The 15,483-nt window shown below is 40.0% G+C and overlaps 1 protein-coding gene across 1 annotated transcript; it reads right to left on the bottom strand.

Annotated features, from left to right (window-relative positions):
• Positions 1–7,385: 7,385 nt before the first annotated feature.
• Positions 7,386–8,988, bottom strand: LOC108118386 (endocuticle structural glycoprotein SgAbd-1). Its single transcript, XM_017231061.1, has 4 exons — positions 8,650–8,988; positions 8,415–8,581; positions 8,128–8,348; positions 7,386–7,835 (listed from the first exon to the last, which is right to left on the bottom strand). The coding sequence occupies exons 1-4, from the start codon at positions 8,967–8,969 to the stop codon at positions 7,671–7,673; spliced, it is 873 nt and encodes a 290-aa protein (XP_017086550.1). The 5' UTR covers positions 8,970–8,988; the 3' UTR covers positions 7,386–7,670.
• Positions 8,989–15,483: the final 6,495 nt, after the last annotated feature.

The raw sequence follows: 15,483 nt of genomic DNA, 5'->3' as shown, positions 1-15,483 counted from the left end.
ACACACATGCTTATCGGTGTGCCCAGCTCAATGGGTTAACACACAGAGAGAGAGAGAGAGAGAGAGAGGGGGTTAAGACAGGGCGGTACAGGGGCTGGACAGGTTGCTAACTGGGCAATTTGGTTGCGCCTCTTTTGTGTGTTTGCTTTTGGTGCTGTTCGCACGGCCGCCAAATTGCCCACAATGGGTTAACAGAGGGGGTTTTGTGCTGCATTTGGGGGGTTAAGGGGGCTATAGTGGGTGGCAGCAGGGCATGAAGCTAAGCAATCACATTTGGAAACTGATACAGCAGACATAATCGATTTGCAGCCAATTGATGGATGGCCAGGGAATCGCCACAAACTGTCTTTAGTTCAGCTAAGTTCGGTGATGGTGATTTACTAGCTAATAGATAATGTTAACTAACTATTAAAGTGTTTAATTTTTGTGGTTAATATGTTGATATATATATGTGTGTGATGTAGTCCAAAAAGGGTTTAAAATAGAGCAGAAGAAGGAGGACAGCTAAGACTGTTAATTTACCAGAAAAGGAACTTAGGTAAAGGTAAATACATATTAGTGGATAAACTAATAATAAGTAGCTTTCAAAAACCTTAAGTACATTTTTAGAATGCAATCATGTAGGGGAAAATAAGTCATAAAGAGCTCAATTCAAACTGAAATCGATTTATAATGGAATGTGGTTTTCATCCGCTTAAACCACGGTGCCGGGGCAGTAGCTAAAAATACGAGTACAACGATTCTTGCACCCTACAATTTGGCCAGCCAATACGTGCCGCCTGTCATCGTTACACCAAGCGGCAGAGATGCAACATCAGGGACAAGGAGTATGGCTCAAAGGAGGAGAATGAAGAGGAGGCCAACGAGGCAAGCGTCCTGTGGCCAATTAGGGCTAATTTATGATTTCAATCATTTCTTAATTGCATTTAATGTGCAGCGATTTAGCGAACACAGGGAACTTGGGATCTCAGTTTGAGGGAGGAGTAAGGAGGGAGGAGGGAGGAGCAGGGGCAAGAGAGCTTGGGGGCCACTTGGTCAGTCGGCCAAAGTTAATGATGTGCAATTGAGCCAGGGACTCTCAGGGACAGGGCAAAACTTATCGGTTAGTGCTGCTCGGGGGCAGCTGTCAATATGTCGACACGAACTTATCGCCATTTAATTAATTTAAGCCACACCTCAAAGGTCATGCCAATGCATTAAAAGTTATCAATTTAAAAAACGAAAACAGATAGCATTTATGAATTTATTATGGATTTTTGTGGCATCTGGATGAGATTTATGGCCAAGTCACAGTGACAGAACGGTGACAATCGCAGTCACAGTCGCTCACTCGCTGGCTAAGTCAGTCACGCACTCGGTAAGTCACTCTGTCAGTTTGTCACTCTCTCAGTCTGTCAGTCTGTCAGCCTGTTTTTGGGGGCCAAAAAGGCGCGCTAAACTTGCCAAAGTGGCAACAGCAACATCAGCACGCCAGCAGCATCTGCAGCGGCAACATCAGCAACATCAGGCAACACCAGGCAGGCACTTCCTTCATCCTGCCGTAAACTGATTTATTTATAAACGTATTTTATCTCTGTGGCTGTGACAAAGCATTCATTTCACATTCTGGCCAGGCGAACAAAAGACGACGCTCGCTCAGCACCAGAAATTAAAATACAAAAGTGCAAAAATGTTTGCCAAACTTGTTGCGCTCAATGGAACAGAGACAGAAAATTTGTTGATGTGCAAGAAGGGGTTAAAGGTGTCTTGGGAGAAAATTAAGGGATTATAGGATTTGGTAAGCGGATTATATATATTAATAAAATAATAAAGAAATCATCATAAGACCATCTGAAAAGTATCTTTATTATTGTTGATTTTCGTAGCGAAGAACTTGTCAAGTTAAAGTTACCAGCGTTGTCTATTATAATTTATATCTTGTTAAATACTATTACTTATTATTATTTCTTATCTAAATAAGAGCTTTTCTAAGATTATCTTTATGATTCTATATATTCTCAAGCCTCAAAAACTGAAAAACATTTTCATTTTGTGTGTAAAAAAACGGGCAAGGCCTGACTTGACTTATTTTTGTTTTGTGTAGCTGGAAAAAAGAGCAGTGGCTGAGGCTGAAGCTGAGGCCGTGGTAGTCACTGAGGAAGTGGCTCAAAGGGGGAGGTGTAGTGTAGTTGGGATGCCTCATCAGCAAGGTCATTTGTTTTGTCTGTCGATGACAAAGCCAGCGTCCGAAAAAGAATCAACAGGAGAAGAAGGAAGATGTTGCCGCTGTGCAGTCGTGACAGGAAGCGATTCCTGGTAGTCTTGCCAAAAGCACAGAAAGAAATTTTTAAATAAAAACTATGAACTTAAAGTCAGTTAATATTTAACTGCTATATATAGTAGAAAAATCTATCACAGATTAACATTATCTTTATAGTTTTATCTTTAACTTTTATATTTTGAATCAAAGAAATATTTTTTTTTCTGAGTGCCGCTGTCTGTGATGCTAAATGGTTGAGACAACAACGCTGTTTGTCATTACCGTGCGTTGGTTATTTTTGGGCAGGTTGCAGTTTATACCCCCCTCCTTCCCACCTACCACGCAGGCACAGCACAGCAACATCAATGGCCAAGGAGCAGCAGGAGGTGCCTCGGTTTGTCTTACTTTGTAGGTGTCAGAGTGGGGACCCTCGACATTCTGTTGACGACGTGCTGCAGCTTTCAGCACGCAGCGAAGCGGCGGCACAGTGGTTTGTAAATGTTAAGTAAATGGGTTAAAAATTGGGTTATAAGATTAATCAAAAATGGAGTATTGAAAGGGGTTTTCTCATCTGACTAGAAAGGAGTTCCAAGTAGTACACCTCAAGGCTTAATATTGATAGGAAAATTGTGGAAAAACCTTCATAAAAATATCACAATTTCTTAAGGATTCTATGTTTTATATTGTTAGGCAGTTAAATTTTATATAATAACCTTAAAAATCACAACTAGAAAACTTCTTAGTCCGCAACCACTGTACCATGGGCCGTGGCAATTGCTGGCAAGTGAATCTACAGCGTCGGCAATGAAATGGCCCAAACCAAACGTAACCAACGAAAAAAAAAAGAAAAGTAAGCCCGGGAAAGATACAGCTACAGATAAACATACTACGGGGCAGAAGAAGCCCGTCTGAATCGGACAAAGTTACACACAAATAACGTATAAAAGTGGCTTATAAAACAAAATTTGTATGAATGGTCCATGTAGCGCTGGCTGCTACGTGACATGACATCTCCGAGATACAACTTGTTGTGGGCCCTTCCTCCTCCTCCGCCTCCGCCTCCCACTCCCCACTCCCCACTCTCCACTCCTCAACCAGAAACCGAGCCGCCGTACTCCTCCCGAATAGCTACCTTTTGGTCTGGAGCACTTTGCCCACTTTTTTGCGGCTTTGAGTCTCTGCCTGCCTGCCTGCCTGGCTGCCTGTTGCCGGCAATGGAATAATTCCCATCAAATCACGTTCCGCCCTCTCCCCCACTCTTGGTTATATTTTTTTTTTTGCGGTGCTCTTCAAAACTCAGATACAGATTTCTGCTGCTTTTTCCTCCTTTTTTTTTGTATATGATATGCCGAGCATCTCAAAACAATTTGTAAGACTTAAGCTGAGTTTGTTTGGTATCTTGCATAAATTATAAAATCCGCAAGCTGAGTGCCTGTGCAAAAAACAACAACAACAACAACAGCAAAAACAAAAACAAAAACAAAATACAAATAAAAATAAAAATATATATAAATAAAAATAAGCAATGATAAACAAATACAGGGAATAGGAGGAAGAAGGGAGCAGGGGAAGCAGAGTTCTCTAACAACGAAACTTGCTGCAAATGCACGGGGATCAAATTTGAATATATTTAAGATTTGTTTAGAGAACTTAAAAACAAGTTAAAGAGAGAGATGTTTTGGAGTGAAGAAATATTTTTTATGGATTTTAGAAGCTTTAAATTTTGAAAAAGTTAACAGAAAACATGGAAATATGATGGAAAGTAACTTAATTTCTAAATAAAATATCTCTACCAATATAGTTTCTTAAATATTTCATAAGAAAATAACTAAATTTAGTATTTTTTAAGCGAAATTATATATCTAACATTTTCTCACAGTGTACTTGAGCGAATTTCTACAGATCCTCCTCCCGGCAGATACATTTGTATCTCTCTATCTCGGCTTGCATAAATTTATTAAGCGGCTAAGCCTGGCCGAAATTCACAATTCTCAATTACCGAAAATATGGCAGGAAATCTGGTCGAAACGCTGCAATCGTATGCAGCAGGTCGGCACCATCTCCATCTCTCTAATGTGTATCTTATGGATGCGAGTAGCCAGTAGTCAGTAGCCAGTATCTAATCCGAGTCAATAAAATTCTAACCATAAAAAGGGGCTGGTTACGACCCTTTTTAAACCCCTCCTCCTCTTTGGTTGGACTTTTGCTGACCGTTGGCGAAATTGCAGCTGAGGTCCCCCATTAAATCGACATTTTTGCGGACAGCATATGAGTGTGTGTGTGTGAGGGTGTGTGTGTGTGTCTGTCCTTCTGACCGTTTTGTGGTCACAATTGAAATTTACGCAGAGCCGCATTATTAATCTCAAGATTAGATGGAGTCTTGTTTTTGATAAACTGAAATACGAAATACCTAACCGTATGCATAAATAGAAAGACATTAGTGGAGGTTGTGGGTTGGGGGGAGTGTTTTGGGGGTACAGTGCGAGAAATAAGTGTGATAAGTAAGCAAAATTTAAAGAGCCTTTAAGCTTACTTTAAGGAACAACTCTAAACACATCGCAAGATCTTCTCAAGTTTTGTCAAGTTTTGAAAATCAAATAAAAATCTCTTTTAATAGATAAAAAGTAAAGAGAGAGCAGGTTCCTGTGTAGAATATTTGCGGTATAACCTCAGATATTATCTCTACCCTCTTTCTTCTTTTTAGCCATCTGGGCGATGGTATGTGCCCGGTTTACAAAAAACCAACAAATATCTTAGCCGCTTTTTTAGAGCCAAACTCCGTTTGATTTTTCGGGACGGGGGGATGGTGTGCTTGGTCTCATTGTGCTTCGAGGTTTGATAACCCCGATATAAATCTGGAAAATGCCGCAGTCACTCACACACTCTGAACTGTTTTGGCTTCATTTTGGATGGCCTGGCTTAGATGGATCGAAATCGAGAGACTTTCTGTGGGGGGGGAGGGCGGTGCGGTTAGCAGAGCTGAAGTTCAATGGCTGGCATTCGAATACGAATTCTCATTCTCATTCTCATTCAATTTGTGTGTGTGTGTGTGTTGGCGCTTTGAATTTTTCATGCGACACGTCAATTATGGCCATTACTCAATTTATTTATTTATTTTTCTATTTATTTATTTACAATAAGGCGGCCGAACTAGATTTGGACATGGGTCAGGTCAGGTCCCTCGAGGACTCGAATGCGTTTTGTTTTTCAGTTCTGAAGAGTTCTCTCATGAAGATAAATTAATTTCGGCAAATGGTCAAATGATGGGGTTAAGGGTTAAGGGTTAAAGGGTCCGTGTGAATATTTACATTGGTAATCCGGGACAAGGGTCATCGATGACCCATCGATGGCACCTTATAAATAGGCAACGCTTTAAGAGCTACACTAAGAGAAAATATAAAAATTATGAAAATAAGTAAATAAGTAAAGAGTTAAGATAAAAATAGAATAAAATATATTTAAGTTAAACTTAAACTTAAACTTAAACATAATTTCTCTCTCTCTCTCTGTATTTCAGTTTTCCCATTGAAATTGTTAAGCATATATATTTTTTGTAAGGGTGCGTAATCCATCATATTGTGCGGAGCCTGTCGGGAAAATGCTAATGTGTTTGGGTGCCTCGGCGAATTCTGGGCGGGATGAGCTGCGAATCCACTGCAAAGTCCATTCAATCTTCATTCATTCCCAATGGCGGCTCCTGGTTTTATAGAGCTTCTCCTGAGATTGTATCTATGTGTTGTGGGTGTGTCAGTGTGTGTGTGTTTGTGTGTGTGTGTGTTGTAAATGTGTAAACTTTGATGCAGGCATCGTCGCATATAAAATTAAGAAAAGGAAACTGGGCGAAATGTGGCGGACTTGCAGGCAAGGTTATGCCTTTTGGCCAGTGATGACACCGTGACTCACGGCATCACGGCACTATCCATCGATCTGGTTGGACTAAAGGCCATAAAAACATATCCAGCCCGCATTCATTCATTCATTCATTCATTCAGCCATTTGCACACTCAATTCATTCACACGCCCGAGGAGCAGGAGAAGGTCCTGCCATTCATTACGTGGGCATGGCTGAATCGTAAATACAAAAAGGGGCCAAGGACAAGGGAGAGCGGCCAAAGGAACGGCTAAAGAAGCGGCTAAAAGGACCAACCCGAATCCCAGGCCCGCATTGGATTAGTAGCGAAATGAATAGCTGCAGTTATCCTGCCACAGAACTTGGTCCCGATTCACTCGACACTGGAAGAAAATGTGGATTTTTTTTGGTAGCTAAAATAAGGATAAGTTTGGGAATGTTTGCTAAAAGAAATCTCCAAGATAGATTTTTATGAGTCATCTCAAACATTGTTTTAGCTAAACTTTCCTTAGGAATATGCACTTTTTACTACCTTATTTTTCCAAGTGCACTCTGCATTTTACGAGCATATGTGCACCTGACTGTGGGTGGGTGTAAGGTAAGCAGCCGAGTCTTACCAGAACATGCAGTTTCGAGGGCAAAATGGAAGGGGCCAGGCCCAGGCCGGAGATGGAGATGGAGAAGTTTTATGAATGCTCACCGATTTGCCGCCGACAAATCTCCTGGCATCGCCTTTTCACCAATGCGGCCACCCAATTTGGGGCGTTTTTACCAGAAACCATTTAAATTGAAACCAGCAAAGGCGGCAAAGCCAACGATCCAAAGGCCTCGCACAAAAGACCAAGAAAAAAAACACGGCCAGCTGGCAAATTGAGGCTCGAATGTGTTTTTGTCAGCCGCCTCATAATGTCTCATCTTTTGGCCATCACACACACACACGTTGCTAGGAGGTGCCTTGGTCTTTGGCTTTGACATCTCTAAACTATTTGCAATTGCTTGAATGGACCTCGTTTTTGGGTGTCCAAACATGATGTAATTTCTGGTAACTAAGATGGGGTAAGTTTTAGTTTAAAAATATTACAAAATTTAAAGATTGGTTAGACGTGCCCTTTGTCTCTCCAACTCATTAGAAAGTGTTGACACAAAAACCACTTGAAATTCAAGTCTTACGTTTACTTTCTTTTATTAAATATTGCAAAAAAAAATATATATTTATATATCTATCTATCATATATCTTATAGAGTGGCAAACAGAAGACAGAGACTGGGATGGGGAAGGAGCTGTCAAGCGGGCAATTGAGACACATTCCCCATGAACTCCAAAGATGAAGATGAAGATGGAGTTAAGTGGAGTCGAGTTGACTTCAACTGCTGTCCCAGCTACAGCTTCTTGGAATATATATATATATATATAGTGACTACTGGCCAACTCAACTGTGTCGGACTGGTGACTGCAACAATTGTTTTCAATTTGATTTGCAGCAAGTAGAGCGAGCTGCGAGTCAGCCAAGTGTGTGTCCCCCTTGCCATTTTCAATCTCCATCCTCTGTATGCCGAAATGTCCTCTAATGTTTGGGGCTTTCAGTTTGAGGCGCCTTCTCCATCATCATCATCATCATCCTCGTCATCATCATCATTATCATCATGATGGTCGTCAACAACGTGGCTGTCGGCTGGTGCTTCAGTTGCCAAAATGTCGTTGGCCAAAGTTGATGGTTCGGTTTCGGTTTCGACTTGGTTTACAGCCTGCAGCAAAAGGGGAAAATGCACAGTTGAAAAATGAAATCAAAACTGAAATTTCTTATAAAATCTCATAATACTACTAAGTTGGATCTAACAAGTTAAGCTAGGAAGGGATTTTCTCCGAGTGGTAACTATGAATATTCAAATGTTGTCTTTCCTTGGAGAAATTTTAAGTTCTAACTATTGGAAAACCCCTTTTACTTCTTGCAGTATATTAATTGGAATAATTTTCCCAGTGCATTCATATAGAGGGCACGCCTGATTCTGAGGAAAGCTAACCCCCAGTGGCACTTACATTAGGAACCAGCTCGGTGCCAGCTCCACTTGCGTCCACATCCACATCTACATCCTCATTCTCATCCTCATCCACTACCACATCCAGCTCGTTACGCTCCGGGTCGCTTATTGAATTTCGCTTAGTCCCGGTACCCGTACCCATTTCGGTACCCATTTCCCTCTCCATTACGGGCACTTCGAGGCTCCGTGGCAACAGCGGCTGTTCCACGGATAATGTCTCTGCGTTTTGGATAAATTCATTAGCGGCTTTGGGGGAAAATAAATGGACTTGGGGTCCGAACTCACGCATATCCACATGGTAACCACGATGATCGGCCGTATAGAAGACTGTCGAGTATTTGTCATTTGGCAGGGGCACTGAATAGTATCCCTTTTTGGCCAGGACAAGCTCCTTGCCCACAGGCAGCCAGTAGGCACGTTCATAGCGGGTGTTACCATTGTCCAGTTGATATCTGATGGATGAGTGATATATTTTTGGATATTTTAATAATAGTTTTCCTCATTTCAGGAGTCATCTTACCTGAACTCGTACTGCCCATCGAGGGATCTCTGATCGTAGCTGTCAATCAGCCGAGGACTAGTATCTACATGGCTGGGCTTTTGCACCACAACCACTTGTGGCTGAGTTTGGGGTTGTGCCGGTGGTGCCACCAATGGTGGCCAGTGATGCAAATGCTGATGACGATCTGGATTCACTGTGGTTCTACTCGTAGTACTCCTTGGCGTAGTGGTACGCCTTGGTCTTCGTGTCCATCGGGCATCGACAGGACTGAGCAGCAGCAGGCAGATCACCAAAAAGCTGATATTCAGCGTTACATAGAGTTTCTTGGAAGGGAACATGTTGTTGCACTTTGGCTTCAATAATCGATTCTGTGGCATTGAAGGCAAATCGCTGGCTTTTATATACCCAAAGATAAGCGTTCGCTGAAAAAAAAGAAGAAGAAGACACAGACCACTCAAAAGTGAAGCCTTTCGGCACTAAAGATGAAAAATGTCCAATGTCCGAGGAGGTGGCAGGGACAAGAAGAAAGGCAACAGGCTGATTCTGAAGTATAATAATGAACACCTCCTTGGCCCAGAACGTCAATGATGATGATTTGGCAGGGCCATCGGTGACCCACACTGCCAAACTCTCAAACTCACCCACATCTCCATTTCCCTTCCTTATCAGATTCCACCTCAGAGTCAGAGATGCTCGCATTTGGGTTAGCTATTAAATTTGGCTTGGTTTTTGAGGGATTAGTAGGTAGTTTGGTGGGAGAAATGTTTTCTGTTTTATGTTTGTTTTTAGCTTTATACGTAATTAGTTTAATTTTAAAATGATAAGTCCTAAGGTAATGTTAACTAAGTCTAAACTTTGGCTAGTTTAATTTTATTTTCTAGCTAAATTTAGCTTTATTTATCACCTGAAAAAATGCCACCACAAAGGCGATACACAAAATTCATTCATAATAATTACTTGGACATTTCTTTTCGCTTTTGTGCTCTGTGCTTAACCCTATAAAGGCAGCATTATTCCTTCTAAAGAGAGGCGGCAGACAGCACTGAACCCCTTCAAGAATGATTCTTTTGTCGGTTTCCTCAGTTTTTGTGAGCCGTCACGACGGTGGCTTTTGTGACTTTGACAGCATTTTTTTTTTTTTTTTGGGGCCGACAGAATCCTTGGACCTGGCGGCCGACGGGATTCTTCTTCGGCCTGTTTACTCCGTTTTGTTTGTTTGATTATTTGTTTGTTTGTTGCGCCCAAAGTCGACCGAAGTGTGTCAGGCCCAGATGCAAGTCGACTCATCCTCAATCGGAATCCCATCGACATGGTTCATTGACCAGGCGCGTCATCGTTCCACATTGCTATCGTCTTGGCCCATCTTTCTTCCCTCCCCATTCATCTGTGTGTTTGCTTCTTTTTTTTTCCCCCCCCTGCCCAGTCAGTGAGTGAGTTGGTCATCGATTTGGTTGGCCAGTGTAGGCGTCACCATCTGGCCCTAATTGCTTAACCCTTGTGGCCGAGAGTGTGTGTGATAAATGCCAGACTCCAGACTCCAGACTCCAGACATTCATCACACCCCACTGGGTTAAATATTTATGTTTTTCCTTGGCTTTTGTTTGCGATGACTTTGATTTGACAGCGACTTCTTAATTGTTTAGTTCCTTTGATAGATTTTGTCATTCATATTTGCTGGCTATTAAGAGGAGTTAGTTTGGTGCTTAAATTGTTAGTTTTAGTCACTAAAATGTGTGAATATTTTAAACCTTTTTTGTGCTTATTTATTGATTAATGTTAGTCTTATGATTGATTAACTGCAAAATGACATTTTATTAAAAAATGAAATGAAATGAAATCTGTTGATAAATTATGGCATAATTAATGATCAATTTCTTAAAGTACAGCTTTGATCGATCGTTTCCCCTTTCTATATATTTCATTAAATCAAATTCCTTTCAAAGCGTGGGTGGAGGCCATATAAAAGACAGCCACCAGCTGAGGGTTAACATACCATTTTGGCAGCTCAAATTCTCGAGAGTCCGTCAAACCGCATGCGTAATTAATAAATGTATGAATTTATTCGGAAACAGCTCTGCCACTTTCGCGGCTTCCTTTAGCAGTTTATTTTCCTTTATTTTTTGTGAGGGGGTTTTTCATACTACGAAGGTATTAAGGTGCCGACTAACGGTCGCCGATCTTATCGCATTCGTTTGACTTTTAATGGCCAGGGACTTAAGATATTTCGCATGTAAATGCCAGCGGCATCGTAAAAAAGGAGTTCGAATGTGCAGTTTTGAGGCTTTAAGAAGGATGGTGAAGCTTGGGAAGGGAGGGGAGGGGGTAGGAGCAGCGCACACAACAAACTAATAAATATCTTCGGGTATATAAGTATAAAATATTGTTTAGAGCCAAAAACCAAGAAATGGCAAACTTAGCTCTGTCGCTGTCTGTTGCTCACTGTCTCTGTCTTTGTCTCTTCTGTCTGTTGTTCAACTCTCCCTTTCTCGCTTTCTCGGCTTGTGTTCACAATATTTCATTTCCCATTTTCCCAATAGGAAAAACCACCAGGCACCCAAATATACCCACCCACCCCCACAGCATCCTCCACACAGGCCAACAAAACATACGTATATAGAGAGAGACAGAGAGAGCCCTGGGCCAAGTAGTCCCACCCATCGTTGGCATTTTCAAGTGTCTAAGCCATGAATTTATATTGCTCGATTTCGATTTAAAAGTATTTCGGTTACATAATCTCGGCATTTTTATCACATTCCAGCACTGTTTGATGCTCCCGGGTAAACTTTCCCCGATTCCTCTTTGTCCACTGACCTTCTGAGACCAAAACCAAAACTTCTCCTAAGACCACCCAACCAACCACCCAAAGAACCACCCACATCATCTTGTTGTGGTGTAAATTGCTCAATTATAGCCAAGTTTTGTATCTCAGGCCCATGGTATCTGTGTATCTGATTGCTAGTATCTCGGTATCTTTATATCTGCGCAAAGTTTCGGCTGGCAAAGTTTCGCTTTAAGTTGATTACTTCATGATTTTCAGTTGACCAAAACAGAATTTTCGTATGTCTTGGGGAAAAATGTGTGGAAATTGGATACGAAATTAGTTTGTAGTTTTTGGTGTTCGTTGACGTCTTTTGGGGAGTAGAAAAGTGAATGATGATCAATGTAAAAGTAGAGTTTAATTACATTTTAAGTTTACTTTTTAGGTTCTGCAAAAATGTTTATAAATTCTGTAGGAAAGTGTGGAAATTAGAGAAAGTTCTATTTATTGGGAAAGAAGTAGTAGATTCCTATATCATTTAAGAGTATTAATTATTATCTAAGACATTTGTTCGCCTACTTTTCGAGGTTGACTCATGCAAATGACAGCAAACAGAAACAAAAACAGAAACCACCATAAAAATCACGATCAATCGCTGAAAGTTCAAAACGTGAGCTAAATGAACCTGTTTTTTGTTTTGTTTTTTGTTTTTTGGTTTCTTGACTCTCTCTCCGCCCATTCATTTGGCTTGACTATATAATGCAAAAGGTCGGTCTACTATATAAATGTATATTTACTTCTATTTACGCCCGTATATATATCGCTATAAAGCCACGCGCAAGATATGCAAATAGACAAGACAATATGAGCCACAATGAAATCTTGTTACTTTTTACTTTTCAAATGCAAAGAAGACACACAAAATGTTCTGTTCTCACCGTTTGTTGATTTAGGCAAATTCGTATTTAAGCCAGAGTCGGGCAAACTTTGGGGACCCGCGGATGTGGTCGTGGATTTTCGATGAAGATATGCTCGGTGTGGAAGCGGATGCGGGCGGGCAACCCCTTTTTGGCGACTTGGCCCAAACAATTTGCCCAGAATTTGGCGCGTCCGTCTTGGGATAGTCGCAAATAAACCACAGGAACAACAATAACAACAACAAGTACAGACAGCCCTCGATAAATGGAAAGATATTTTAAGTTTATTGCAAATATAAGCCGTTTCAAATTTGGTCCATTATTGGCTTAGCCAGCTTGATAAGGGGTAACATCGTTTTTTTTTGAGAAAATTTTACATTGTTAACTTTGAATGCAGATTTGTTAGGAATGAAAAAACAAGTTCAGCGAGGTATTACATAATGTAATTTACATTCCATATTTGGACCATTATTGGCCAAGTTATAAGAAAAATGCTGTCAAGTTGCCCAAAAATCGCATCATCAAAATGTTCTAAAAAAATGGCCCAAATTTGGCATTTTAAACTGTGAATGCAGTTTTGATAAGAATAAGAAAACAAACTCAACGAGGTATTACATTCCATATTTGGGCCATTATTGGCCAAGTTATGAGCAAAATACAGCTGTCTTGGGGGGAAATCATGATTTTATTGTAAATTTTTTTTATTTTTTAACACTTTTTCAGTTCTAACTTAGTTTAAACAAAGCGCACAGCTAATAAAAAAATCTTTGAATAATTTAATGATCTATAATAATTTTATAATGTATTTTCACAGGTGTCGGCTAGATTTTGCGAAGGCTGCAGCCAGGGCTGTTGCACCCAGGGCTGCTGTCCACCATACCAGGATGGGCCACGCCTGCTACCGCCTTCTTCGGACTCGCACGTTCTCAATCTGTTCTTCGCCCCACATTGGTTCTTCTGGTGAGTAGAAAATCATTAGAAAAGGCATCTATCTTTTAGTCTATATAGTATATCAGCCTTCTTCTTTATATACAACCTTCTTCATGTAGTTGACAAAGTATAAATGATATACTTTCTTTTCATTTTAAACTTTTTCAAGTGTTTTCAAATCCATTTGTGGTAAGGGGTAACATCAGGTTTTTTGGCAAAAATTTCACAATTTTTAACCTTGAATGCAGATTTGATAAAAATTTGAAAACAAGCTCAATGAGGTATAGCAGTGATGAGGAAAAGTAAGAAGAAGCCAAATTTCGAATTTTTGATAAGGGGTAACATCGTCTTTTTTTTTGTGAATTTTTGCCCAAGTTAAGATTTTTAGCTGTGAATGCAGTTTTGTTGGAAATTTAATTACGAATCCAACGAGGTATTGCATTCCATATTCTGACTATTATTGACTGAGTTATGGGAAAAATAATCTCACTTTGGGGCAAGTAAGGAGAACCAAAAAATCGCATTTTTGATAAGGGGTACCATCATCAAAATTTTCGAAAAATGGCCCTAGCCTGGCATTTCAAACTGTGAATGCAGTTTTGATAAGCATAAGAAAACACGCTCTACGAGGTATTACATTCCTTATTTGGGCCATTATTGGCCAAGTTATGAGCAAAACTCTGTAGGGTTTGGGGAAGCCAAAATTCGCATTTCGAATTTTCATCAAAATTTTCGAAAAATGGCCCAAATTTGACATTTTAATCTGTGAATGCAGAAATGTTAGGAATTTAATTGCAATCTCAACGAGGTATTGCATTCCATATTTGGGTTATTATTGGCTTAGTAATGAGGGAAAAACTGTAATTTTGAGGGGAAAATCGGGAAATCACCAAAATTCTTATCATTTGTTTTGGTCTCATTTGGGGTATTATCTTTCTTTGTGTAAAATGACAAAAAAATATACTTTTTAAACTTTGAATGCCTGTTTGTTGGGAATTCAATTACAAGCTCAGCGATGTACGACACTTCAATTATTTTCCCAGAAGTTGGTTAAATAATAGACTTTTCGACACATGTTGTAAGAAGAGGTACATCGAGATAAGAAGTTTCGTTAGTGTTAGGCGTCCAGTTTAGAGAAGTCGACCTGTAACGGTGTGCAGAACGCCGGGGGAAAGAGCAAGAGATATGGCGGGAAGTTGAGACAAAAGGCGCTTCATCAGCAACAACAATGACAGCTAACAAACAACCGTTAAGTGCCGCAACAAATCGCCAAAAATTGAAAACTGTGGGAATACCGCTCCACGTCAGGGACGCCGCAAAAGCCACGCCAAGCTCACACATAGCTACAAATCTCGTTTGAACCATTGCGAGGCAAATACACTCGAAGAAAAATGTAGAACAAACGTTAAATATATAAACTAAGCTGGGAATGGTATAAGAAGTTGATGTTTGCATCTTAAAACCCTAATCTTTGGGTTCCATTTCCCTTTCAACCCATAAGATTGGATATTTGTAAAGCATTTTTAAACTTTTCTCTCGGTGTATCAAAGAATAAAGAGTACCAGAGGACGGACCCGGGCGAAAATAAAAGACAATAAAAACAAATAAAAAGTATTTTGAAATGCCATTTGAATTAAACTTGAAACCGAGAAACGAAACGAAAGGAAAGGAAGCCGAAACAGTGGCAAAAATAATGCCAATATAAAAAAATGAAGAAAAAGGAAAAGCAAAAACGAGAGTAAAACAAAATAAAGTAGCGCCAAAAGCAAACAAGGAAGTGATGACTGTACGGGTAAGCCCCAGAAATTCGGTTAAGCGATTGTTATGCTTCTTATGCGCTCAAGTTCTTTATGGTCCACGGTTTCCTGTTTTTATCCCAGGGATGTGCTTAAAGCAATTTGGCCATAAACTAAGGCTCAAAGACAGTCGGCCGGACGTTCCTTCTAATTTCGAACAAATAAATTTCAAGCCATTTAGTTAGCTCTATAGTTATGGCTTGAAGTTTCCCTCTTTTCCTGTTTAACTATTTTTAATAGTTTAAAATTTAGAGCAGAAAGTAAACCATTTTCGCAAAATCTTTTCAATTTAAATATATTTACATTCGTGCACAAAAAAATAATGTCAGTTTAGGTGTTAAAACAACCGATTTAGCTTATAAAAAATGTATTTGAAAAACACTTTCTATAAGATACATTTTTTTAGGGTTTTAACTAGTGAAGTTTCGGCTTGTTTGTTTGTTTTTCTCGA

Source organism: Drosophila eugracilis, unplaced genomic scaffold, assembly GCF_018153835.1.
Source record: "Drosophila eugracilis isolate 14026-0451.02 unplaced genomic scaffold, ASM1815383v1 contig_124, whole genome shotgun sequence".
Lineage (NCBI taxonomy): Eukaryota > Metazoa > Arthropoda > Insecta > Diptera > Drosophilidae > Drosophila > Drosophila eugracilis.
Note: the sequence above shows the minus strand (reverse complement) of the source record. Positions and strands in the feature narration are given on the sequence as shown.

Excerpts from the sequence above, each read along its gene's own strand:
- LOC108118386 (XM_017231061.1), bottom strand. The coding sequence starts at position 8,969 with ATGTTCCCTTCCAAGAAACTCTATGTAACGCTGAATATCAGCTTTTTG. Across the intron at positions 8,582-8,649 it reads GATGGGCAGTACGAGTTCAG|ATATCAACTGGACAATGGTA; the intron begins GTAAGATGACTC and ends CTCATCCATCAG. Across the intron at positions 8,349-8,414 it reads TGGTTACCATGTGGATATGC|AGACATTATCCGTGGAACAG; the intron begins GTGAGTTCGGAC and ends TCCAAAACGCAG.